Raw genomic sequence first — 25727 nt, forward strand, 5'->3', positions numbered from 1 at the left:
CGTGGCGATGTGGTCTGATGCTTCACCCTCGCAAGACCGAGGATACGAGAACAACGTCATACGTATGGCTAGGTACTTACATCCACCGAGACCTTGGCCTCATAATGCAAGTTATGCATGTTAGGGTTTCTGATGCCTCTGGTTCATTTAGGTAAGCATTTCACCGTTGTCTCAGCGCGAGTACGGAGTACGAGTGCCGCCCTTGGCCAGAGTCTATCTATTCCTGTGCATGCCAGAATTGGGAAAGTCTCTTACTTTGGGATGAGAAACGAAGCAGATGGCAGGTATATTCGGCGCGTAAAAGCCGCACAATGTGACATCGTGGCGACCCTGCTCCTGCTAACACTCGCCACATTCTCGAGCTGGTAAGAACCCTGTTCAGCCAGGGAAGCCTGCCTTGCCCATACCCCCTGCTCCCACGTTCGCCATGCTCACGTCCATGTCCTCGCGCATCCCCACTGGGCCCTGGCCATACATCCAAAACTGCACGCCCAAATAAGAGTCGCAGCAAGCTTGGAAAATCCCACACAGTCGGAACGGCCAGGGTACAAACTCCTTGCTCAAGAAAAAGTAACTCATTTTCATGGCATCTCCGGCCAGCCAATTGATGATCACGGAGAGGCGAAACCCCTTGCACGAGCGAGCACGGTGATTCTTGAGGATTTGCGGGATCGGGAGGATGGCTTCGATGGCGAGACCCACGTAGCCGAGGAGGGTGATGTAGAAGGGCGTCCGAGACAGGAACGGCAGGAAGACGTGGACGAAGAGGAGGCCGCCGGCAAAGTATCCGAGGAAGACGAAGTATCTGTGTCGCGCGCGCATCGCCTTTGGTCAGTGTTCATTCTCCCCCAAAACTGCAGACAAGCGTTTCATAGAATGCGCAACGCACGGTCTGGTCGCACTCCACTGCCAAAACCCAAACGGGCGTCTCCCTTCCATCAAAAAGTCCCACAGCATGCCCTTGTGCCCGGGGCTGTTGTGCGCATAGCCCTGGAACGGCTGGTGGCCCACGCCCCCCTTTTCTCCCGCGGGGGCTCTGTTGTCGAGCGCCACTTTCAGCAGTACGAGTTGGACGAGGATCATCAGGCAGGCCTGCGCCAGGAGGGATTTGTCGTAGTACGCGCCGAACCAGTAGAACACTCTGTGTCGCGCAGTGTGGTGTCAGCAGCCCCGAGAAGTTCGGCAGACGCAACGCAACGCAACACGCACTTCAATATTGATGCCACCAGCATTATCAAGGGTATATCCAACGAAAATCCATCGCTCGTTTTTCTCCTGTGTATCGAGGCGATTTGGTCGGCGTAGGACGTGATCGGCGACAGCACCAGACTATACGGTCACATGTCAGCGCAGCCGTCCTCGACGTCAATCTTCTCATCTCTCTCTGTCTCTGCGCGTGTGCGCGCGTATGTGTGTGTCCTTGCGGATCTTGCGGATCTTGAAGACTTACAAGAGGGGAGCCAGGTAGTCGACGACTAACTGGAGGAGGGCCAGCATTCCAGCGGCGTCGAAAGGAAGGCCTAACGAACGAGTGTCTACTTCGATCTTCATCACCACGCAGTCTCAGTAGATGTTTACGCAGAAAGTCGAAACCCGAGGCAGAGGGAGACGGAGCGACGGCGACTAGATAGCAGGTAGTAACTGAACTGTACAAACGCACACACACCTTCAAGGCGACATTTTGGAAATGACTGTGAACAACAAAAACAAAGAGAGAAGAAAGACTGCGTGGACAGCAAATACAGTCAGCGGCGGCCCGTTGTCAGGCGGGCATGCAAAAGGGAAAATTGCATAAAACAATACAGTGTACAGAGTACACAGCTGTGTCCGTACAGTAAGTACTAGGGATCCGAGAGATCCTGAATTTCCGCCCGACGTCAGTCAGTCGATCAGTCAGCCAATAAATCACATTGGATGATTTCAGGGAGCAGAATACGCGCAGAAAAGGGGCTCTGTATGATTGGCGGAGATGGTCTTGCTGCTTCCGCGAACTCCGCTTCTACCGCAAGTACAGAGTACTCACTGTACGAAAGGACGCACATAACTACTCTAACTTTGTGTGAGCCTGACGATTTATGTATGGTAAACGCCCTCACTCGCTTGCTATCGTCACAGACTTAATACAAACCTTGGCAACACATGAGGAACAGCTCGTGGATTTGAAAATTGTCTATCCTTCATTGTTGTACATTTCAACGTCTATAATTCTGTCTTGACCGCCGACTCCGACGGTCCGGGGAACGAGATACTCCAGTCGACACCGACAGGGGTTGCGGGATTCCTTACCACCGCCCACGCAGCCTTTCCGGCAGTTGGGGCGTGGTAGATCAGCTCGACTTGTCTGCTTCCCCGGACACCGTCTTCTGTCACGGTGACCTCACCCACTGACGACCAAGGAGCAGGAGCATTGACGACAATGATCTTCTCAACCTTCACGTCCTTCATCGTTTTGAGGTACGCAATGGTCTTCGCTCCCTTCTTACCAATATCCGTACTCTTTAACTCACCATTCTCGAATGAGAAGTTGCGATGAATGTAAGCTCCAAGCTGGTAATCAAATGTCTCGCCGTCGTCCACGTAGAGGGTCCCTTCTGCCCTTTCTCCCTTTTTGTCGAGAACAACGACTAGAGTGTAGGGATCCCATTTCATCAGCCCGGAGCTCTTCCGTGGGCGATCTTTCCTCGGGACGATATGGTCACCCTGCATGAACAGTGGGATCTTGTCGAGCGGTGCCGAAACAGTATGTGTTCGTCCCGCACGCCCGGAGTAGACGGTATAATCGAAGTAGTCGTAATAATTCTCGTCGTCTGCGATGTATACATCGACGCTCTCGCCACCCTCTTGTGTGACGGGTTTGACAAGCAGGCCTGAGGAGCCAAGATACATCTGATCATCGATTGCAAAGCCTCTCTCGTCGCCTGGATGGACGAAATACTGCGATCGAACAATGGGATATCCCTCTGTGGCAGCCTCATGGAATGCAGTATACCACGCCGGAAGCAGCGAATAGCGGAGTCGCAGTGCTTGAGTCATGATGCTCGTATACGGTTCTCCCAACATGTACGGTTCGCGCCTCCTCGTGTCAATATGCGCATGGCCACGCATGAAAGGGTAAAAAGCACCAGCTTGATACCACCTCGTCTGGAGTTCTTTGCTTGGGTTGCCAAAGAACCCGCCTATATCAGCGCCAGCAAAGGGGAAGCCGCTGACGCCTTGATTCAGGATCATGGGAATCGAAGCCACGAGATGTTCCCAGTTTGCTTGGTTGTCACCTGTCCACATCGCCGCGGAGCGTTGGGAGCCGGCGTAGAATGAGCGTGTAAGCACGAACGGTCGGCGTGGTGTTTCGCCCTTTTTGCGCTCCAGGAGGGCGTGGTACGTTGCGTTGTGGAAGGCCAAGCCATAAAGATTATGCACGTCCCTATGCTCCCAGTTTCCATGGTGAATGTTGTCGCGTGGCATCGAGATTTCAGGCCCGTTGAACACAGATGGTTCGTTCATGTCGTTCCACAGCCAGACATTAGACTGGGTGCCTTTGAAACGATCATATGAAAAGAGGGATTTCCACCAGCTTCGGGCAGCCGGGTTGAAGGAATCGATCCAGGATGATGACCCTGGCCAGCACCACCCTTCGAAAATATTGTTGTCTTTGTTTTTGACGGCGAGGTCCTTGCTCTTGAGTTCTTCGACAACATGGTAACCTTCCTTGTTTTTGATGTGTGGGTCGATGATGACCACCAATTTTCGTTCAGTCTCGTCAAGTTGTTTCTCCATGGATATCGGGTCCGGAAAGTTCAGAGGATCCCAGGTAAAGTATGCTTTCTCATTGGTGTATTCGATGTCCAGCCAGATAACGTCGTAGGGGATGTTGAATTTATCGAATTTGCGGTCCACATCTTTGACGTCTTCGTCGCTGACATAGTTCCAGCGGCATTGGTGGTAGGCGATGGCGAAGGACGCCGGCATGGCCGTGTAACCAGTCAGTTCGCTGTAGGATTTGGACAGATCTTTCGGAGTCGAGCCCAGCATGACAAAGACGTCGAGAAGGCCGCTCTCTGACATCCAATGTGTATGAGTGTCGACAATACCACCAGTCAAGCCAAGAGTGAGAGGGTTGGTATCGTGCTTTGACTTTGTGATGTCCACCCACGTTTCGGCGGCATTCAACCAGAACACGCCTACAGTGGAGTCTTTCTTGTGTGCTTGCATAAAAGGGATTGACCCATACAGGGTCATTGGGCTATCGAGTTCGTACTCGAAAATGTCGCTGTTGAACATCCGATACGGTTGGTCATAATTGCCCTCGCCGCCACGAGTCTCCTTGAGTGACAGAGGCCCGGCATGCTCTGCAAGTCCATAGACATGACCATAGCCTGGAAAGCTGATGTCCAGTGCCACGCTCTCTGGTCCCCTGGGTTTGGAGTCGGTGTTGCCACCGAAGCTCTCCTCCCACCAAGTGCTCTCGTCTTCCGCTGGCTCAGTTGGTTCGGGATCAGTGCTGTTCTCATCCCTCGGTGGCTTGTCAACTTTGGACCGCCAATGCTCGATGTTAAGGAATCCTTGTCCATTGAATACAACCTGTTTCTCGTCACCTGACCAGAATTCCACGCCGAAGGGAGCATGTCGAATCATTGCCTTGAAGCGACCATCTGGTCCCCATGTTACCTCTGTGACGCCCTTTCTCCGCATGTAGGCCGCCTTCTCAGGCTGGAGTCCAGCTCCAGTCAATGCCCAAGCGCCCGCTTCGTTGTATCTCTCCTTTCTTGCAGCACTGCCATGTCGCAGCTCGATATCGCCTTTCTTCCTCTTTTCCTCGTCGATGATGATTCGAACGTTGCCACGGTCGAGGAAGGTGATGGTCAAAGGTAGTTTGACTGCATCACCCCCACTCAGGGATTTGATGATAGAAGCGTCCAAGCGGCCATCTTTGTACTTGATCGAAGCGGCGTCTAGCTGATACGGAGACGAGTCGGAGTTCCCTCTCGCAAGCATAGTATCGGCCAAAGCTCTATTTCTCCTGCAGAAGCCCGACTGGTCGCATCGCTTGAAGTCGTGGTGCTTGACCATGACTGCGGATGGTCAGCAATTGAATCTCGATCTCCTTCCACTCGCACTGCTTACCTGCTGGGGAAACGAAGAATAGCAGCACCAGGACTACAGCAAAGGACAGCTGCCATGGCGACGGCCGCCTCGATGAGCCAGTCATCCTTACGTCCTCGGCTTCCAAAAATTCCTGCCTACGCAATGGCGGCAGAGTCGCGAAGCAAGTGTGAAATCGACCTCAGCCGCTAGTGAAAGATGTCCTGTTAACCCCAAGTTTCAAGAGACATGTGCCTGAGAATGGCTAGCTCCCCTGGGCTCCCTCTCACTAAGCGGGTCCCTGCATTGGAGCCAGCTCAATCGTGCCCATCCAAACTCATTCACCATGATGCTCCCCCACTTTAACAAAATATTTTATGCGTTCGCTTTCGCCTTGATTGCAACTTGTCTTCTTCCTTTAGCCAAAGACACCAACATATTCGAGAGTCCACTGAGAGCTGAGTCACTACAATCTGACAAGATGTCTAACGAACAAACGTAAGTCCCAGGTCCTATTTGCCTTTGCCTCAGACAGGTCACTCACGGACTCTTCGTAGCTTCATTGCTGTTAAGCCAGATGGCGTTCAGGTACGGTTCGATACACCGGAAATGTGCATCCCAAGCTTACCATACTGCGCAGCGAGGCCTTGTGGGCGACATCATCAGCCGCTTCGAAAAGAGAGGGTAAGCCCGGTTCAATCGCAAGTGAAAAGGACTTTACACTAAGAGGCGGTGAAGATACAAGTTGGTTGCCATCAAGATGACTTCCCCCGGCAAGGAGCATCTTGAGAAGCACTACGAAGACCTGAAAGACAAGCCCTTCTTCAAGGGTCTTGTTACCTGTACGGGAGTCACCCATCCCGAATTCGATTGGAGCTGACACGACATTGCAGACATGCTGAGCGGTCCCATCGTGGCTATGGTCTGGGAAGGCCGTGATGCCACCAAGACCGGTCGTGGTAAGTTGGCGTCATTGTTGACTGGTCCAAACGTCGCTAACTTGACTGTTAGCCATTCTTGGTGCCACCAATCCTCTCGCATCCGCCCCTGGTACCATCCGTGGTGACTATGCCATTGATGTCGGTCGCAACGTCTGCCACGGCTCTGATGGTGTTGAAAGCGCCAAGAAGGAGATTGCTCTGTGGTTCAGCCCCGAGGAGATCCAAAGCTGGAAGTCTGCTCAGCACGACTGGATCTATGAGAAATAAGTCAATCACACCCAATACGAGCTAGGGAATCTTGATGTGGCATCTCTGGCAGTATCAGCTACCATCATGGACACGACCAAGACAGGACAGATAGACTTACGAGCGTAGGACAATGACAAAAACCAGCACACCTGCGATCAACGCCCAAATGCGTGCTACCATCAGCCAAAAGCCAGGACCAAGCTACTCCTTGATGGCTGAAATGACCGACGAGCTGGGCCAAGTTCTCTTATTTTGGAGAGGGACGCTTGGTCCATGCAACAACCGTTCTTGTAGCATTTCTGGCTGGGATTACAGCAACTCGTGCAAACCATGGAGCGCCCCAGACACTAACGAAGATGCGCACCGGCAGAAAGAGCTTCACAATAGCATATGCTGTCGCTAACTCCACCACCCATCTTGTCGCGGCTTCTCCTCGATCAAACCACTTGGAGGCGGTGTTTTGGTTCTCAATATGTGCGGCATTCCCATCTCTTGTCTCGTTTTCTACTAGAGTCTCTTGCTTCTCCGTTATCCAACCTTTCTTGCGGAAGTAGCGGCCAAACTTCTCGACACCGGCCGCAATCCAGGCACCTTCAGCAAAGTAGGGCGGCAACCAATGCCAGTAGTGGAAGGCTCCAGCGAGGCCGAACAACGGGATGACAGCGGTCAATTCATGGAGAAGAAAGAACGCCGCCACATGTGAAAACGGGGCCTGCCGTAGGCCTGTGACTGTTGGTCGGAGAAAACGAGGCGTACGATCTACGAAGCGATCAAATCGACTTCGTGCCGCGGTTTGCTCTTCTGGCTTGGGTGCTTGATATGGAGGTTCGATCTTGGTATTTGAGCGCCAACGTCTTGCGCCATGAGCTGTGTTCGGAGGACGGACAGCTCTCACAAGCGAGCGCCGCATCATAATTCGGACTTGACAGTATATTGACTCGTCAAAGGATGCCGGCCCGCACTTTCGCAGGGTGATGCTGCGGGTGGGAACGGAATGCCTGCACGTAATCTATACGGCGGACCATTTTTACACTTTGCATCGGCTCTTATCTCACCTCTCCACGCTCCCACAGCCCTGGACAGACACTCACCTACACTCCTTACTCCCCGATTTGCAATGCTGGAAGTTCCCTGCGCAATTCAGCAGGCATCTGATCTGCTCCTGATATGTTGACGCAAGCACGTACGTGTCAACTAGGCTACACAGCTCGATGTCAACTGCACTCGCCTGTTCCTATGCTGGCAGCATTAGGCTGACGCGATTGAGATGCTATATCTTCGTGACTTCAGCCGCACCAGCATGAGCGCGCCGAGTGTCATTACGGCTTAGAGGTTGAGCACATCCCGGCGCACTTTGTATTCTTCAGCGCGGTCCGAATAAAGCTGAGCACCATGGACAAACTCCCTGTTGAGCTGGTCGGACATCTCTGTCTGTTTCTGGAGCCACCATCGCTTTGCTCTTTCCGCCTTACCTGTAAAGCATACGCTCAGATCGGGGAGGAGCATCTCTTTCACAACTTCGAGTTTCGCCTTGTCCCGAATCATCATAGATTGCACTTGCTCAAGCTGCTAGCCGCGAAGCCGTCGATAGCATCACGACTCCGTTGCGTCTCACTGACGTCCGGCGTCCAGCTGGAGTACGCCGACTACCGATACTGGCAGACTCAAGTCTATCAGGACAAGACGACCGCTTGGGAGCGCAGGGTTGCTGCCAGAGGTGCGTCCAGAGACGAGTACACACAGTTCCACGAACAACTGCAAGCCAGGTTCACCGCGGACCTACCTCGCAAATATGACTTGTATCGGTGGCATCTCGATCAGCAGGCGGCAGCTATGGCTGAACAGGATGTCAGGAACAAGCTCATGCGTATTCTGGGCTCGCTCAAAGAGTCCAGTCCAGACTTGCGGCTGAAGATGATCATGGCCGAACCTCAGATCCAGCTAGAAGAGCTCGAGGGCTTCGATCCTGACAAGTTCGCGAGTGACAAGCCCTACGACCCAGATCCACGTCGAAGGGTTTCGAACCGACGACAGCATTGCTTGGATCACTTTGTTAACTTTCTCGACGCTGCCAACCTCTCTAACTGTGAGGTGGCGGATCTTACAGCCATCGACATGCCTCATCAGTTGCTCACGGTTGATCATGGCTTGCAAGTCTTAGAAGAGACATTCCAAGGACTCAGGAAACTGGAGATGAGCGTGAGCGCTTTTCCGCACAGTGACTGGCTTGCTCGTGGTGGGAATGGAGAGGTGTATTACGGTGGTAGAAATCTTGCTGCAAGAAGACTGAGGATGCTGTTGAACTATCCTTCCAATCTTGAGCACCTAAGCCTGGCATTCCCGGTCGGACAACAATCCGAATATTCCTTTGACTTGTTCGACAGGACAAATTTGGATCGCTTCCCGAGGCTCTGGTTGCCTCATCTGAGGTCACTTGCTCTGCACCATTTCAGATGTAGGTGGGGAGATCTGAGAGCCCTACTTGACGAGGGAAGAAACTTGAAGTCGCTGGCGCTGAGGGATTGTCGTCTGGAGACGGGATCAATTATAGACTTGCTCGAGTACCTTCGCAGCAGGCAATTCCGCCTAGTTGAGCTACTCGGCACTTGGTACGTTGATGAGGATTGCGGTCAATGGCACTCTCACACAGAAAGCGACTTCACCGGGTGTTCGGCTTCCACCTCGTACGAAGGTCCGTACGCACGGGCCGGAACGCGATCCAGGGTGGAAGGTTTCATCCAGGGCAGAGGCGAGTGTCCGTTTCCGCGGTGGACGGTAGAAGATGACCCACCCCGTCTGTGGGAAGAAACAGGGGACACGAGTTGGCATTTCCTTGCGGGCCAGCCTCAGCACTGAGACACGCACATCAGCAGCTGCTCGACAATTTCGCCTAACTAGATAAGACCAGTCGATCGCCTTAATCACCGCGTTTTACACAAATGTGCCAATCGAATGTGGAGCTATGTCTCCCGATCCTGCGAAGCCTGATCATGACCCAAGATGGCTTTTCGCTTAGCCTCGCCGAGCTCGCCGACTGCGACGGTTGACCACAATCGATCCACTGTTGGCCCACAGTTCACCTTTCCGACCGAGTTCGCTGGCCATGAATGTGCTCTGCTCCTACAAGATTCTCCATACACATGTCTTCACCTTACAGGCCGCTTATCTCGGGTCAGCTCGCTCCATGTCAGGGTTGGAGGCGGTAAGAGCGCTTCGCAGCAGGTCACAGGCATTCGACCAGCTCCGGCAAACACGATCGGCAACTCTAGAGGTTCAGGTGTACTGCGCATGACGGCAGAGTGTGTTGCAGAGTCAGCATCAGTCTTTGCATCAGGCAACTAGTTGATCGCGAAGGAACGGGGGAATGGCAGCTTAGGCAGGGGCATTGCCAGGCTGGGATAACTTGGCCACGCATGCATCTTGAATCGTCTGAGCGCCATCTTGAATTGTCTGAGTGGCATCTTGCACCGGCTGAGTGAAGTGGCTGAAATGTGTGTCCGCATATGTCTGTCTGGTTGTGGCCTATGCGCTGCTGGCTTGCCTCCCTGTCGCCGACCATGTTGCTTGTGTGTCTTTCCACACGCCTCCCCTTTAACTTGGCTCTCAGTCCTGGCTGCCGACAATGAGCAACCGGCTGGACATGTCCCGGGTCCATCGACAGCCTCGCCAGCTTATGGATATCAAACAGCCCAGCGTCCCATATGCATAGTGGCAGAGGAGTGGCTACAACTCCCTGATATCCCCAAGTTAGACTTGGTAGCGGGGGCTCCATTAGCGACAGTGCTCCTGTAGCTGTAGCCGCGCCAATAGGAGACTTTGTTCGGATTGCTTAACAAGATACAAGCCGGTCCACGGAGATGCGGTGCGTCGGTGCCAATCCCAGGTCTTGTCATTGTCATTGGCAACCCTGGTTCGGCGCAAAATGGCCGACAAAGGTCACCTCGTAAAAGCAGCACAGATGGCAAGCCTGATCCCACCAGGTCCTATAGGGCTGGTGTGATCTGGATTGGTGCTTACTGTGTGCGAATACGCACCCTGCCACTGACTCGGCCTCTCGAACCATACCAGTTCAGTTCGCGCGCATATGGTGCGGTGGCCAATCGCGTGTTACCATTCTAAGGCCGTCCGTTTTGTATGAGATGGAAGTGGTCGAAGATTGCCTGACGGAGCTGGACTGGCTAGCTAATGGTCCATATGCTTTTATAAAGAGGTCGAACTCAACGTCAACTTGAAGTCGTTCAAGAATCTCTGTCTCCCTGTTTCACGATCCCAACGACAGCTCGAGCACAAAACGAGCTTGTCGAGGCCCCAGGTTCATCGAACGAATGATTGATTGCTGTAAGTCCAGCCTATGGGAAGGCGAGCCCGTGTTTGATGCCATAATCTTTCTTCAGGCTAACTCTCAGGTACAGAGCCTTTCTGCCACCAGCGAGCGACCCATCGCGTTCACGTCTTTGCGCCGCGAAGGCATCCCCGGCCCTCACATCTCTGGCGGGTGTCCTCAGAAGTTGTTGTGGAATCTCACAGGGAGTGGGAAGCCTGGGGGACCCTTTGCTTCGTCGACTGAGGCCTCTGTGACCTAGTAGCTATTCGCTGTTGGTGCGGCGGGCAGACTGCTGTAACGCTAAGCAGAGCACCACGACTCGCCCAGGCCAGTGCTGGTCGGCATTGAATCAATTACCCCTCACCGATCTTTGATCATTGATTCCCGCATCATGTCGAACAAGCCGTCGCCAAACTGGCTGTCGAAACTAAGACGATCGCCGAGTGAGTACCATTCCATCCCGTTCAAGATCCACGAGAGTCGAGACCGTCGGATCGATGCAGAACCTTCCTTCCCAATGCAGCACGAGTTAGATTCCCTCATTTCCGATTCTTTGATTCTTTTCCCACCGTCAACCAATCTTCACCCAACGGGCATTTGTCTCCCGGCAACCGAGCATCCCGATGGCCGGACGACTTGTGCGTCTATAGCTGACGACAACCACACTATTCACAGATCCCCGCGCAACTGAAACCACGCAATCGTCTGAAGGAGGAGGGGATGTCGACAATGATGCCAAAGCCAGACGCCGGGAGCAGGTCAGGCGGGCGCAGAGGTAAGAAAGGACATTCTATTTCTATCCGTCCGCAGGGGGCCGAAAAGGAGCCTACGTTGGTCTCAGAGACCAAGCCAGGATTTGCATACAGACGCCCTTCATTGAACACAAATGCAGCCTGGGCTAACTACTTGATCACGTCAACCAACAGAACCCACCGCGACCGCAAAGCGACGTACGTCAAGACACTGGAAGCCGAAGTAGCAAAACTGCGAGCCCGTGATTCCGCGCACGAGGCCGAACTCCTCGCCTACCGCATGACCATCCGCCGACTCAAAGAATTGATCAAGTATCACAAAATCCCGCTCCCCCAGGATCTGGCATCGGATCCGAATTTCCAGAGCCCGCAGGCGACGATTGAATTACTTGGATTCCCCAACCATCAGACCATTCGTGCCCAGATGCCGCCTCCTGAATCGTACTTCCTGGGGGGCTCGTCTTCGCCACTGCAGCAGCAGCAGCAAGTCAATAATAATATATTATCGTCGTCCGCCGACCTCTCATACACCAACAACCCTCTTCAGTCCGCCGGCTCGACCACATCCTCGAGCGATCTCTTCTCGGGCCTGACCATCAGCGAAGCACCGACCTCGCTGCACGCGCCGTCCATCTATTCCCAAACCGCCAGCTCTGCTCCGCCCGCTCCGCCGATTTCCACCACAATGCCCCATCCGCAAGGACTCGGCGCCACGCAGGTGGGAGTCGACTTTGTGCTCGCCCTCGAGCACGTCTGCCTAGAACATCACACCGAACACGCCAACGCCGACGACGGTTCCGGCCACGGCATGATGCTCATGAGTCCCATCATGTGGCACAGTCCTGCGCCTCAAGCCACGGGCCGCACCACAACACGACGACAGCAACAACAACAACAACAACAACAACCCAGTCCAGCAGCGACGAGACTCACCGCACAGGCACCGCCACCGGCACAGACGAGCTCCGGTCTCCCCTCGGGCACACGCTGGTCCGTCCCCGCAATCGAACTGGAGAAACTGCTCGACTTTTCGGACAGACTGTCTCTGGAAGGGGAGATCACGCCGGTCGAAGCGTGGCAGCGGATCCGACAACATCCCAACTTTGACGGCTTGACCAGGGACGGGCTGGAAACTCTGAAGCAGACGCTCCTGCCCGAAGTGACGTGTTACGGGTGAGCTATATGATCCTGATCCCTATATACCTGTACCCTTTTTGGCTTTTCCGTGATCCTAACCTGCGCCACCCAACAATCTATGCTATGCCCTTCTCCTCTCCTCTCTGCCCGTGTCTGGTGGGCCAGATGGACGTAGGGTTATTTATTTGGTTTGGTTTCGGTCTTGCTGTCCACGGTGTTTGTGGAATGAATGACCGAATGAATGGTGGGATGGAATGCATCCTTGTTGGGCTGGGCGGGCCGGGCAGCATGAAAAAAGCAGACGCTAGACCAACCAACACACATTTACCCCCGTCAAAATCAATTTGTGAGGGATCTGTTTGATTAATTTGTTTTCCCCGGCTTTCTGTATAGATTCGGCGCCGTCATTGACGAAGGCTACTTCGAGTCCCTCCTTCAACAGGCTCTGGGCGGAGATCCGTCTTCGCTTTGAACCTTCCCCCCGGTTACACCGTCGCCGCAGACGCGGGACGTGGGGACATAAAAACGCGGTTCAACTTTATTCGAGCGAGACCTCAGCACGAGTACGTATTACCATCGCTTACATACTGCCTTTCCTTGTTCTGCACTCCACTCAGACCACACCACTCCGTTCAGTCCGAATCCGAATCTGATGTAGATGCAGATGCACTGACTCGGAATAGTAGGATACTGGGTACAAGGTACAGGATCCGCGCACAATGAATCTCGGGCTAAGTAGTTGCCCCCTTGCTGTTCGCAAGCCTGCATTGCATCCATCCTCCTGTCAGATTTGCACTCAGACTCATTCATCCATAATCGCACACGATGGAGCCCAGCCGGCAGGGCGGCCCCGGGGGTAAATCGCCCCTCCGTGCCCCAGTTCGACCAATCAACGATTGACGACACAACAACGGCAGGATTTGGAATTTTCGAGCGTGTGGGCGGGCCTGTGGCGTGAGGGCGTCCGTCGTTTGCTTCTCTCTTCGCGGAGCGGAGCGGATACGAGCGAAGATCGTGAGACGCGGATGTGGCTATAGACGAAACGAAATGGAGTGGAACCAGATGTGATGCTGGGTTCTCTGGCTGGCACGCTGGCTGGCTGGCTCGTAATAATTACTATCCCGGTCATATCCTCTGTTACCCGTCACTTGCTTAGTTGGCATCTCTGATTCCGTAATCATAAGAACTGTTATAGTGCGTAATGTAGCGTAGAATCTCGAGGCGGGTCGAGAAGGCAGTCACCGGTCAGTCAATCGTCAGTCAATCATCAGTCTCAACCAGTTGCCGAATTCGTGCGTAGCGGCCTCTGGCCCGGCGCCGTCCTTCTGGGCTGCGCTACCGCAAGTAGTTGAACCGGACTTTGTGGCGTTAGCCAGCGATCCAGGGACGAGGAGGTAGACTTGGGACTGCTTGTTCGATGTTGGGATGCCAGATACAGGCGTAAGTACATTCGAGTCGTTGGCTTTCCCCAAGCGAAGATGGCACCGCAGAGCGTATGCACCGCAAGACCGGTACCATGTCGTAGGTACTAGGAATACTCCAGCCCAGACATGAGTGCTGGCTTTCCTCGTATTTTACCACGCTCCGCAAGCAGCTTCGACTGCCTTCCCTTCTTGGAAAATTCTCCGCCACGGCCCAAGATCTATAGCCGGGATGACTTGTCGTGTGGAGACGTGCATTGTGCATGCCGTGTTTGATGAGCAAGATGAATGCATGTTGTCGGGAGAGTCTCCGGTCGACTACTCACGGGGCTGATTTGCCTGGCACTGCGGATCGGGATCTCCGCGGTGCTTACGGAGTACGCCTCATGGCTAGTCTTGCCTTAGTGCGGCAAGAGGGTCTGATGGAAACGAACATATCCCATCCATGCCAATGCACGCGTAGGTCCTCGATAGTCGGAGCTTATGGCCTTTCTGAGAAGTGCCATGGAGGATGTGCATGGGGCCGCGACGTCATGGCGTGGTAGACATGGTACTTTTGTCAGCGGACCTGGTCTATCCAAATACTCCGTACAAGGGGTCAGAATCCAAGGGCGCGGGAGGAAAGGGTCCGACGACCTTCATCCGGTCGGCAATATGTTGATTCGGTCTGTTTATAAAGGTAAATCCGGACTGTTGTAAGCTGTGGCAGTTTTCGATTGCGTAAAGTGACCAATCAGCCAAGATATCTTCGTCGCTATTACAACTCGACGACCTCTCTTTTCGGATGAGCAGAGTGTCTACACAGAACAATGACCTTTGATCAAAGACCGGCACAGATGGATAGATATTCCTGATCTCAGGAAGTGGTGCGGTCGACGACTCTTCCCAACTTTTCCGGCCAATTTTGGGTTTTGTGACCCGTTTCTTTGGTGCAACAATAATATTCCGGGTTAGCGGTCTTGTGTGTCTGAAGACAGGCTCTCTGATAGTGGCAGGTCCATACCTCCCTGAACTTCAGCCAGCATATCCGTCGTGTTGAGTACTCGGTTCTGTCCCGACAGGTACACTCCGGCGAATTGGATACAGAGATTGCGGTGGATTTATCTGCCCGAGAAACCCAAAGTATCCAGCAGGAGGTGTCCCCAACGTCCTCGGGGTGAGGTTGCTTGTAGCCTCAGTGCCGACGACGCTCGGGCTGTACCCGTCGAACATAAGCCCGGCTGGACTCCTGTCGTGCTGTGGTGCCTGTTCTTGGTTTTGGTTGAGAGCATACTGGCTGCCAAAGGTGAAGCCTTCCGGGCCGAAACTCCCCAGAGAAGAGTATTGTGCCGGTGCTGGGGTAGGGAGATTATCAGTCGCACCGGCATATCCTTGCGTTATGCTCAGCTGCGATGGGTCAAGGTCAACTGGGACGGGTTGAGCTATGCTTGGTAGTGTTTCTGAGACTTTGGTGAGGAGTAGTGGAAGGTAGCGGGATGCGCCGCCGCGTAGTCGTGAGATTAGATTGAGTAACTTGTTGAGTGTGTCGAATGGTGTCTCATTCGTCGACACGTCGAAGGGCACACAGGCGATGACATCGGTCAGCGTGCAGGCAATGTCGAAAAGCTTCTCGATCAATCCGACGCCGTGGACTTCCATTGCATCGAGTGATAGATCTTGGAGCTCTCGAACTAGGTCCCTCGCCACTTCGATGGGATATTTGAATGTCATGGAGGAGTCGTTCGAGGACGAGGACAGATATCCATTCGTGATGGAAAGCTGCCATACCATAATGCGGAGCCAGTTCATCGTAACCCGAACATCGGCGATCTGGCTCTCCGTCGTTTTGAGCTCACTGGGTAACGCATCCTTCAGCTGTTGCTGGAGCCGGGACAGCCAGGTAGCAGAGCAATCGGTTTTGACTTTGTTCCAAAGCGCCATGAATTCATCGTCAATACAACTGAAAAGGCTGATCAGATATGAAAAGCCCGATATCATATCTTCCTCCTGTTGGTCATGCGTGGTTGGCAGTTCGATTGTTGGGTGAAGCGTAAGCGGGCGGTGTCGTTCCATGGCATATGCTCGCTCGGTCACAAGGAGGAGCCAATACATACGCCTTCTGTACCTGCTGTCGACCGGATCACTGAGTAGGTATGACGACTCTTCGTGCAGGCCCATCAAATGAGCCAAAGTGGCAGCCTCCCGTAAATAAAACCAGCATACGTTCTGCTCCTCCAGCGTGAAGTAGCAGCTGAACAAGAAGAAGGCTGTTTGGACCGAGACCAACGTGGGAGCCTCGACGTAGTTGATAGACTTCCGGGTGCGTATAATGTCATTCAGGATCATATTGGCATAGCCATATCGATTTTCAGGAGGCTCACCCTCATAGTAGCTTCCGGGGGCCACGGCCAGATTCATTCCTGGCTGAACCATGACAAATGCACATATCGAACCCGTGAGACAGTATAGCTCGGGGTCGGTCATGAGGCGGGAAGCGATGGCATGCTTAAGTGCTCCGCAGTGAAGAATCCACGCCGTAGTCGACATGTTGCTGAAGTAGAAGTCGATGCAATTTTCGATTGTCTGCCTGCTCAGGAGCGAGACATTTTGCGCATTGGGAGGCGACTTGGGCGGGCTGCTGAAGTCGAACGAAGGCTCTTTCTCAAACGAAGGCACAGCAGACGCCGAAGCGGTGGGAGGGTTGGTGTCTTGCTGAGTGCTTCGGATCCCGCTGATCACTTTACCACGAGATCCTTTGGGACCTTTCTTCTGGGGAATAGCGAGGTAGGTACACTGAAGATTGGTTTGTGCACAGTTGTTGCATGGTTGGTCGCCGCTGCACTTCACCTTCCTCCTGTGGCAGGCGTCGCACGCCTTCTTGACGGGAGGAGCAGCCATGGTGGCGGATTCCCAAGTCAGGTGAAGCGATAGGGCGCCGCCGTGCGTCTTTGCTCGATGCTGGCTGGCATATCTCATGAATGGCGATGCGGACTGGGACCGACTATTGTCATCGTGGACTCATCTTAGCATGGACAGAAGGTGCGTGATTTTGACATCTCTAGATCTCGTGCTATCGCTATCCTTGCAAGAGACCTCTGCCGATGATGGAGAGTCTTGGACAACAACGGATAGAGCACGGCTCGAGGTTGTCGTCGTCGTCGTCGAGGAGTTTGAATATTCAACCCCGCAATTTGTGTCTCGTCATCGCATGCCCCAACACAGCAGCGACGAACATGATATTCGGGCGCAGAAGTTCTCATATTCCTAAAGCGGCTACAGTGTGCTCTGGAGGTTTCATGATTCTACATTCAATGCTACAAACTACCTAGAGGACTAAGTAGGCTGCACCCAGTCTTTCGGCAGAGGAGCTGACAGTTCGACCCCGAGCAACGTGTGAACCAGAAACCGCCAGTACACCCGGGTTGAGTGGGATTCTCTTCTCGATGGCAGTGTTGCTCTAATAGAGTTGTCGAGAGGAGCTCGGTCGAGTCGAGTAAGATATAGTGTTGTATAAGTGAGAGCTGAAGATTGATACATTACTCCAATTCTGGCGTTACCGTCCTGCGTCATTGCATCAATTCCTTTTCCTCGTGCTGATGCCTTTTGTAGATGGAGTATAGTGATAATGCGCACTTTTCGTAAAGTTGTCCGCACCTTGAACTGGTCGCTCTCGTGTCGCAGTCTGACTCCGCGCATCAATGAAACCTCCACATATCTACGCCAAAGTCTCTTTCCTCCAGCCCCCATACCACCGGAACTCAAGCACCGTCGCCCCAGATGCCCACTACACCCATCACAAAGCCGATACCGGCGATCCAACTGCGCACCTTCTGCACTTTGCGTTCTCTTGTCATCTCCAGCTCGACCTTCTCGCCGTTGACCTGGTGTTCGTCGCTGCTATCAGACTCGACCTCAATAAATCCGCTGTCGTCACTAGCTGAAGGACTAGGCCCTCTCACTGCTGCTACGCGCCTGTTCTTTCCTCGGCTATCCGACCGGCTTCCCAGGCGCCACGACGGGAAGCGGGAGAGGCCATTGAACCAGTACTCCACTCCCTGCCCGCCGATAAAGCTCACCAGTGCGGTCCACAGAAGGTACGGATGGCGGCCGCGCGGAGACGCTAGTGTAAAGGCGGTAATCAGAGATAAGGAGGAGATTGACGCCAAAGTGAGTATCTGTCTGGTTGACTGGGTTTGAATTGTGCTCAGGGTGCGAGACGCAAGCGACGCCGAGGGTAGGAGTGCGAGGGAGGGAAGGACAATAGATTGAAGAGTGTAGGATGTGCCCTGTCATGCATCAGCCTATGTTCTCGATCGAGGATTGCCACTTACGGTCAGGAGACCAAGGGAAATCGTCCCCACAAACTTGGTGATGCTTATCGGGCACGGCATCGTGGTGGTGATTCTGTTATGATGGGGGAGTATAGTAACAGTCTCGAGACTGGCTAGCCGTTGCTCGTCGAAGGAGCTGTACTCCGTACCGCGGGGAGACACTCAGATGGGCGCGTCGATCGCGGGGTCAGGCCACGTATGATCAGTCCTTGAGATGGTAGAAGATGAGAACCCGCGACAGTAAAGTCACAAAGCCTGATTGACAGCGTCTCTGGATGTCGATGGCAGTATTCAGTAGGCAGAATGCTTGCAACCAGAGCCAGATTGAGTGATGTCGTTCCGAAGCTGCGGTGCCTGCGTCGGCCGCCACCAACCACGACTTCTCCAATTCCAGGTTACGTAAGCGGCCTTCACTGACACTTACCACGTGACCACCCATTTACTCCAAACTCAGTTTCCTCTCACCTGTCTCTCATTGCTCTCTCAATGCTCTCTCCTTTCCCGCCAAATTTATTCGAGACTGCGACCTGCACGGGAGCTAGAAGCGTGTCTGCCGCCCAGGCCAGTCTGCTTGACATGCCTGTGCAATCCCCACAGAATGCTGCCAAACCTATCGGTGACCGGTACGAGAGGCCGTCATAATGAGCCGAGACCTCGACGCGGCCATTTCTCAACATAACCTAGGGAAGCAAATAGGAGGTCAACGATTGCCCAGACATATATCCTTTGTGATGGAGGTGTGCAACGTTGGAGATGCCTCGAACCCGAATCTACTCTGGAACTTTCTCAAGGCCCATAAGGAAGTATACCTATCCATTCAAGTTTCTACGCATTGTCCAAAGCCGCGTGTGATGGGATGGTGTCCTCACTCATGAATGAACACGGGTGAAGCCCAGTCAGCGAGAGATGAGTCTCTATGCAGATTATGCTTTAACTCTCAAGCCCAACACCACTCCCACTCCCACCACAGAGTCTGTCTCGGCTAGACCATCACAAATGCGTCCTGCATTAGGTGTAGGACATGAGTGTTACACAGGCGTTTTTGTCTCAATGGTCCTCTCTGCAAAGGTCCAGTCATATATTGCTAATGGGGTAGCAGCAACGACTGGACTTTGGGCTTAGTCTGCCTCCGATAACACCAAACCCCTCCTTGGCTGACCGCCGCCATCATTTGGCGATTGTTGATGCACAATACGACCTACAGTCGATCCACCTGATCCCATCTCCGTGCCTGTCAGTTGGAAGTCGGAATGTGGGGGTAATCTCCTCCATGCATACTGGTACCTCGTGGTCAAGTCAGACGTTGTTGCCGGGATGTCCCCCAGCAATACCCCCACACAAGCACGTACCTCACGCTTCCATGTTCTCACTCAGCTTCTAGGAAGAGCTATGCATCTACCCTGAGCCTGGTTCGTCTTCCACCGCTCCCTACTCGGTCTTGAGGCTGCTTGCTTAATGATTGGAATGGCAGCCTCAGAGCCAGGCTCGGACCTGGAGTCGGCGGCATGCTGTGTCCAGTTGTAGTAGATAATACTGATCGAGCTTGAGCTCAACCACGACTCCGACTCACTTGCGCCCTCTCGGAGCAGCGCTCTTACTCGACCACAGCCTTTAAGAACCGACCGAGCCTGAAGCCGATCAAGGAATATTCCACAAAATGCCTACGGCGTCTGGCCATGCAACGCTGCGTATTCCAGACGTGAATTTCTGGGATTTCTTTTTTTCCCGACCCGATCGACCGTACCCATATGACAAAGATGAGCATTTTCCTTTCCCTTCCCCTTCTTTCTCCTTGTCATCTAGGCACTGCGCTCTTGTCGCCGCGCCGTATCCTTGCTCATCTCTGATTGCTCACCTCTAATCAGCTCAAACATAGTTTGTGGTAGGGCACCGCAGCATGTCATCGATCTCTTATTGAGTCTATCTCTTGAGAGCTAGGCTCTCAGCTATGGACTATGAACTGTGTTGCCCGTGCCTGCCTCGCGTGGCCTTGCATGGGCAGGGCAAGAACGGGACTGCCCACCACACAGTTGTCTTCTCCGACGTTGACGCTCCCCACGAGCACACGTACCGGGCCCTTCGATATGCAACGATCCGATTCGCCTAAGCCCTACAGGCCATACCGGACTGGAGAAAGGGCAATGTCGTGGCTCTCTTCTCGCCCAACGACGTGGACTACCCTGTCGTCGTCGTCATGTGGGGGTCGGTCTGGGCAGGTGGCATCGTCTCGCTAGTCAATTCCGGCTATACGCCCTCTGAGCTGGGGTTTTAACTCGTCGACGGTGCGGCGACATTTCTCGTCACCCGTCCCTCTCTCCTGCCGGTTGTCCTTGTGGCGGCAAAGGAGATCGGTTTTCCGCCAAGCAAGATCCTTCTGCTCGGGGGTGGAGACAGGAATGGGAATGAGGGAACCGCGCAGTCTTCCCAATTCAGAAACGTCAGGACCCTCCGTAGTCCTGGACTATCTGCCACGCCTCACGTGGTCAAGCCGGCCGTTTCATTGTGTACTCTTCCGGCACGAAGAGGGGAAGCCCAAGAGCGTGATGCAAGGTCGCCAATCAGAAATTCCTGCGCGGAGGGCTTCGGTTCATCGATGCGGTGCCCAAATCAGCGGCCGGCAAGATCCTGAGGTCCAAGTTGCGGGAGTTGAAAAAGGCGGAGAGCGTGGACGTGGACGTGGTACCGGTGCGCTCCAAGTTGTAGGGCTGCCATACTCGAGTAGACTTCCTAGACTCAGAACCCTCCACGAACGCAATTTTAGACACCTGACGCACATGTCTGTCTCCTTTCATTGCCAGCAGTGGTGTTCGAATAACTCACGCACCAATACTTTCTTGCTTTGGAATGACCGTAATCGATGTCTCGGCGATTCCTTTCTTTTCCCCAGGCGGGATGTCGCTACTGGGACGGCGTGGAGCCGAATTACCACCATCGTACGCTCGCTGACACGACTCACTCTTTGGGCAGAAATCGGCTTTCGCATCATCGCACCCACCGACGACAGTGCAGAAATCATCACCCCCTGGCACATTGATTTGGCCGAATCTCAACGCGAGGGCTCCATCCTGCCGCACCCACTCACGCGACGATTGCTGCGGGTCGCCCTGGCCGGGACGGAGTGTATTTACCGCAAGCCGGCCCGTGCTGGTCTGGTTGTACATGTTTCGCAGGGTACGGAGGATGTGGCGGGACGAGCAGAGGATCGCGACCGCCCACACGAGAGCGACGAGCAACAGCGCGAGCATGACGAACGCGGGGATCGCATACCGGATGTCGTAGCGAATGACGCGCCTGTACTCGACGACGCTTGCGCGGGGGATCCCGCTCGCCGGGTCGTCGACGGCCAGACTGGCGGGCCAGGCGACGTACTTTGTGGAGATGGACGTCTTGGTGCCGACCAGCCCCGCGGCGAGCCCGTCCGTCATCTTCAAGCTGGGGATCTGCGCGGCGGTGGTCGCGTTGTGCGACAGCCGCTGGTAGCGCTCCAGCAGCGTGTAGTCGTGTTGGCCGCTGTAATCTGGGCCGCCCAGGTCCGAGAGGCCACCGTACAAGTTTCCGAGCCGGCGCGTAAATCCCGAGGCTGCGGCCAGGGCGTCGTAGCCTTCAGACTCGCCGAAGTTGCCCGTGAGAAAGGGGCTGGTGGGGAGCCAGAGCTTCTCGGCGTGAAGCGTGTAGAAACCGTCTTTGTAGCCCATTGTATGGTAGCGGTTGTCGACGATGCCCCAGAGGGGGTCGAACCGCATGGCGCGGTCGTAGCTGTGCTCGGCCGCCCAGAGCGGTTTGGACATTTCGTCAGCGTAGACCTTGTCCGCGATGTGCACGGCCTCGAGATTGCCGAACAGTGTGCCCGTGCCATTGTAGCGGAATGTGACGGTCTTGATGCTGGCGCGGACGGCCGACGCGCATATGTACAGGTTCTTCTGGTAGGTCTCGATGCCGGTGTAGGTTGAGGCGGAGATGTTTTGGTTCGGTGGCTGCAGGGGAGTTCCGAGCACGGCGCCGCATTGCACGGCCGGGTAGGTGATGTTGTTGGCCCGCCAGTCGTTGTCTGTGGCCCCGATCTCATAGTAACCCCTGCATATTTGGGCTAGATACATATATAGATAGGTACGTTAGCTTGGTGTTGAATGGCTGGGGGCTGAATGCGGAACGGGCAACATCGAACGTGGAAACATACCGATAGCCGAGTAGTTCAACGCCAGAAGTTTCTTGAAGCCGTCGGGATAGTGGTTTACGAAAGGGATAGATGTGTTCCCTCCAGAATACTCGGGGACTTCGGGCGGTGCGCCACCAACACCCCTCATCTGATCAAGCACAATCGTATCGAAGCTTGATATACTGAACATATCTGGCGACGCACTGCCAGTGTCCGTTACCGGGATCTTGGGCAACGGCTCTGTACTCTGGTCCAGGGGGAGAGAGATGTTGAGACTGGAAGCCACAAGTACGTTGTGCATGCGGGCTGCCTTGTGCGCACGGCCGAACAGATCAAGCGTTTGATTGTCAATCCAGGCTCGTGACTCAAGCGCCGTGACATCAAGGCCGAAGAAAGCACCTCTATCGATAATCGAGAACGTATTTTGATTAGAAAAGTCGTCGACGGTATTCTCGATCCTCAGTTCGATGGACAAGTTGGTGTCAGCACACTTCGTCACGGGCTCGATCCAGGTGATGTCTTCGGTCCAGGTTCCTCCGTGCTCCAGCCCCACAGGTATTGTGTGGTTCCTAAATCCAATTCCCGGATTGTCCCTCATATCGACGATGAGTCCTTCTGTGAGCAGGATCCGCTCCTGTGTGATCAGAGTTCCGATAGTACGGCTGTCGCCTCTGACGTAGGGCTGGCCCTTGTTTATGAGTCCGTCCTGATTGAACTTCCAGCGACGATATTGGATATCAAACAGGCCAGACACCGTATTCCCTTGGTCGGCAGTGGCGCTGGTAAACATGGTGGTGAAGTTCTCCGGGATCGTGATGTTAATGGTGGAATTTTCGTCCGTCTCCAAACTTCGCCACACGCCAGGCTCTGTTTCGGCCATGTATACGCCTTGGTACTGCCCTGGACAATTGATCACCGTGCCCACTTCACACTGGCGAGAGAACTGGGCGTTTGGGCGAGGCATGGTGACCCTTCCCCAGGGACCTGGATCCTTTACATATTGGAATTCGACCAGCGTGGATTCGCCCGGCACGATCTCATCGTGTAGTCCGAGGGGTGTGACCACGCTAGCTAGAACCAACAAAGCGGCACCGGCTGTTGCAGCCCAGCTCGGGATCTGGACTCTCGTGGGAACCTGGCGTGTGTTGGCAGCGTCTGTGCGAAGAAGGTGTGGCCAGATGGTCGTAGAGATGGTGCGATTGACAACAGACCTGAGACGTCGTTAGACCTCCCTGTGCTTGATATGCAACCGCATCACCTACCATGTCACGGCGGTGTTCTCAGTCCCGACATATTTCACCAAAATCACCACTAAGGCAGCGGGGAGCCCATACTGGACTGGCGCCCACCGTCAGCAAATGCGTTCCTCGTAAGGCCTAGGAGTGGTGAGTCGGGATACCTATCATGACTGCTGCGGCGATGAGGCCGGACACCTCGGCGACGGTGAGCATCTCGACGGCTTGATACTGGCGCCCTCTCGAAACTGTCGTATGATTTTGCCAGATATTCCGGGGTAAAGAACGGAAACTGGTTGCGATGCTCGTCCCCCTTAATAACCAGTCGACCCCGAGCCTGCATCGCCGCGGAAGTCCAATCACCCACCTCGACGCAGGCGTTGGCACTTCTGTTCGCCTTGCGCAGCGCGACTCCAGGCCATATCCCCGTAGTCTGTACGCCTATCGCCCCGGAGTCCTTGGCGCTTTCGGGTTTCGTACCCTCCTCCAATGGAATATATTGCTTCATAGCCCAGCCCGTCCTGGATGCCGCCGACCAAGATAGAGTTCCTTGGCAAGCGCTCCTGCATTCTCCCGTTGTCGCACGAATCAGCCCATCAGGCGTATTCGTATTCCCCCACGACGATCGACGTACTCCCTGGATTCGTCGGTGCGCTTTAACATGGACAACTTATCGCACTCACCACCTCCCAGGACCAGCAAAGACCTTCAAGTTACTGCTGGTATGTTTGACTGCACCGCCCGCAACACCAGTCAATCCCCGCCAGCGGTTGCTCCAACGAGATGAGCATCACCTATCCTGGATGCCGTGTTGATGCGAATGGGCCTTGTGAGCTGGCAACAAGCTCAGAGAATGCTTGTTCCAGGGAGTTCGGAGAGTCGAGCTTTTACCAGCGAAGATACTGCATGTGTACAAACGGTTACTTCGAACGGTCCTCAGAGTTAGCATATACCTCTCCCCCCAAACTGACCTTCGTATTCCCACTGACCACGACAATGTAACTAGGTGTTGGAACGACTGTTATCACTATAACGCAACATCCACCGATTCCGTGTCGATTAGCCGCGAGTCCCGATTTGTAAGCCTCGACTGTGAAAGCTACTCACTTGCCATCGAGAGTGAGGAGGCTTATTACAGCAGTCTCAGCCTGGCAAGTGAGAGCCGCGAGGCTACAGATAGTTCCAGCAGCACGACTCAGCGGACCTCAGCAACCACCACAACAGCTGGAAGTGCAATTCAGGCAGCTACAACAAGCCCGGTTGCACCGGAGGCGACGGCCTGGGTGGACAGACCGAGTTCGACAGGACAGGCGCAGCAAGGTTGGGGAATCTCGGCCACCGGAGCCGCGAAACAGAAAGCGCTGGTGTCAATAACTGTTGTTCTTGCGTTGTCAGCCGTCTTCTGTAGCTAATAGGAATGCCATGGCTTTTGAGACTTACGTTCGAATCAGGCCACGACGGCCTTTACATCTCATTACGACGCCATGTCTGTCGTTGAGGTAGTTTTGGGACTGTTCACGTACACATTGACCATTGTCTTCGAATCGCAGATGGATACGATGCATTGAATCCCCCTTCCACCACATGCTCAGAAGCCCATCCTGCGAGCTGGTCCATGTCCTTTCTGGATGCAAGCGTCAACCCGAGCTGAAGAGCAAACTGTCATGGCTGCTTTTGCAAAGGATAATAGCATGGAAAGTGTGAATGTGAAGCTGGGCTGGCTCTTGTCCTTCCCTTGGAGAGGCCTTGCCAAGTCCCAGCGAATCTCGCTTTCTCAAAATTGCAACACCAAACAACAATCTTGATTAGATGCGAGCGTGAGCGACGAACGAAAGCGAACACACTCACATTGAACACATTCGGTCCAGAACCAGCACAAGATGTAGCAGTCGTCAGGACTCAGGACTAAGGTCTCTGGCATCGATCGGGGTGATGTGGGCATGAGCAGTGGATGAGCTCCGCCTCGGTTTTGAATCAGCTCCGCCTCAGTTGGCTTTGAAGTTTGCGGCCGCGCCTCCGCTCATCGTGCAGGCGCAGTCTCAGTGAGTTCAGTATAAATTGTTTCTGACATGACTCCAGACTTTACAGGATCGCGCTTGGCCCGCACTGCCTCTGTGACTCAC

At 54.2% G+C, this 25727-nt stretch overlaps 9 protein-coding genes across 9 annotated transcripts; 3 read left to right on the top strand and 6 right to left on the bottom strand.

Moving 5' to 3' along the window:
• Positions 1 to 378: 378 nt before the first annotated feature.
• Positions 379 to 1551, bottom strand: G647_03581 (uncharacterized protein; the record flags this gene model as incomplete). Its single annotated transcript, XM_008727926.1, has 4 exons — positions 379 to 805; positions 890 to 1141; positions 1210 to 1329; positions 1451 to 1551. The coding sequence occupies 4 exons, from the start codon at positions 1549 to 1551 to the stop codon at positions 379 to 381; spliced, it is 900 nt and encodes a 299-aa protein (XP_008726148.1).
• Positions 1552 to 2199: 648 nt separating this feature from the next.
• G647_03582 (uncharacterized protein) lies at positions 2200 to 5067 on the bottom strand (the record flags this gene model as incomplete). The annotated part of the gene is made up of 1 exon (XM_008727927.1): positions 2200 to 5067. The coding sequence occupies one exon, from the start codon at positions 5065 to 5067 to the stop codon at positions 2200 to 2202; it is 2868 nt and encodes a 955-aa protein (XP_008726149.1).
• A 493-nt stretch (positions 5068 to 5560) lies between these two features.
• G647_03583 (nucleoside diphosphate kinase) lies at positions 5561 to 6287 on the top strand (the record flags this gene model as incomplete). Its single annotated transcript, XM_008727928.1, has 6 exons — positions 5561 to 5577; positions 5637 to 5667; positions 5720 to 5763; positions 5818 to 5921; positions 5973 to 6038; positions 6091 to 6287. 6 exons carry the CDS (start codon positions 5561 to 5563, stop codon positions 6285 to 6287), a joined length of 459 nt encoding a protein of 152 aa, XP_008726150.1.
• A 741-nt stretch (positions 6288 to 7028) lies between these two features.
• Positions 7029 to 7133, bottom strand: G647_03584 (uncharacterized protein; the record flags this gene model as incomplete). Its single annotated transcript, XM_008727929.1, has 1 exon — positions 7029 to 7133. One exon carries the CDS (start codon positions 7131 to 7133, stop codon positions 7029 to 7031), a length of 105 nt encoding a protein of 34 aa, XP_008726151.1.
• Positions 7134 to 10984: 3851 nt separating this feature from the next.
• On the top strand, positions 10985 to 12522 carry G647_03585 (uncharacterized protein; the record flags this gene model as incomplete). The annotated part of the gene is made up of 3 exons (XM_008727930.1): positions 10985 to 11231; positions 11269 to 11368; positions 11460 to 12522. The coding sequence occupies 3 exons, from the start codon at positions 10985 to 10987 to the stop codon at positions 12520 to 12522; spliced, it is 1410 nt and encodes a 469-aa protein (XP_008726152.1).
• A 2395-nt stretch (positions 12523 to 14917) lies between these two features.
• On the bottom strand, positions 14918 to 16780 carry G647_03586 (uncharacterized protein; the record flags this gene model as incomplete). Its single annotated transcript, XM_008727931.1, has 1 exon — positions 14918 to 16780. The coding sequence occupies one exon, from the start codon at positions 16778 to 16780 to the stop codon at positions 14918 to 14920; it is 1863 nt and encodes a 620-aa protein (XP_008726153.1).
• Positions 16781 to 17640: 860 nt separating this feature from the next.
• On the bottom strand, positions 17641 to 18273 carry G647_03587 (uncharacterized protein; the record flags this gene model as incomplete). Its single annotated transcript, XM_008727932.1, has 2 exons — positions 17641 to 18168; positions 18214 to 18273. 2 exons carry the CDS (start codon positions 18271 to 18273, stop codon positions 17641 to 17643), a joined length of 588 nt encoding a protein of 195 aa, XP_008726154.1.
• Positions 18274 to 20354: 2081 nt separating this feature from the next.
• Positions 20355 to 20447, top strand: G647_03588 (uncharacterized protein; the record flags this gene model as incomplete). Its single annotated transcript, XM_008727933.1, has 1 exon — positions 20355 to 20447. One exon carries the CDS (start codon positions 20355 to 20357, stop codon positions 20445 to 20447), a length of 93 nt encoding a protein of 30 aa, XP_008726155.1.
• Positions 20448 to 21029: 582 nt separating this feature from the next.
• Positions 21030 to 23820, bottom strand: G647_03589 (uncharacterized protein; the record flags this gene model as incomplete). The annotated part of the gene is made up of 4 exons (XM_008727934.1): positions 21030 to 22300; positions 22391 to 23580; positions 23632 to 23707; positions 23769 to 23820. The coding sequence occupies 4 exons, from the start codon at positions 23818 to 23820 to the stop codon at positions 21030 to 21032; spliced, it is 2589 nt and encodes an 862-aa protein (XP_008726156.1).
• Positions 23821 to 25727: the final 1907 nt, after the last annotated feature.

This window comes from Cladophialophora carrionii (genome assembly GCF_000365165.1).
Source record: "Cladophialophora carrionii CBS 160.54 unplaced genomic scaffold supercont1.3, whole genome shotgun sequence".
NCBI lineage: Eukaryota > Fungi > Ascomycota > Eurotiomycetes > Chaetothyriales > Herpotrichiellaceae > Cladophialophora > Cladophialophora carrionii.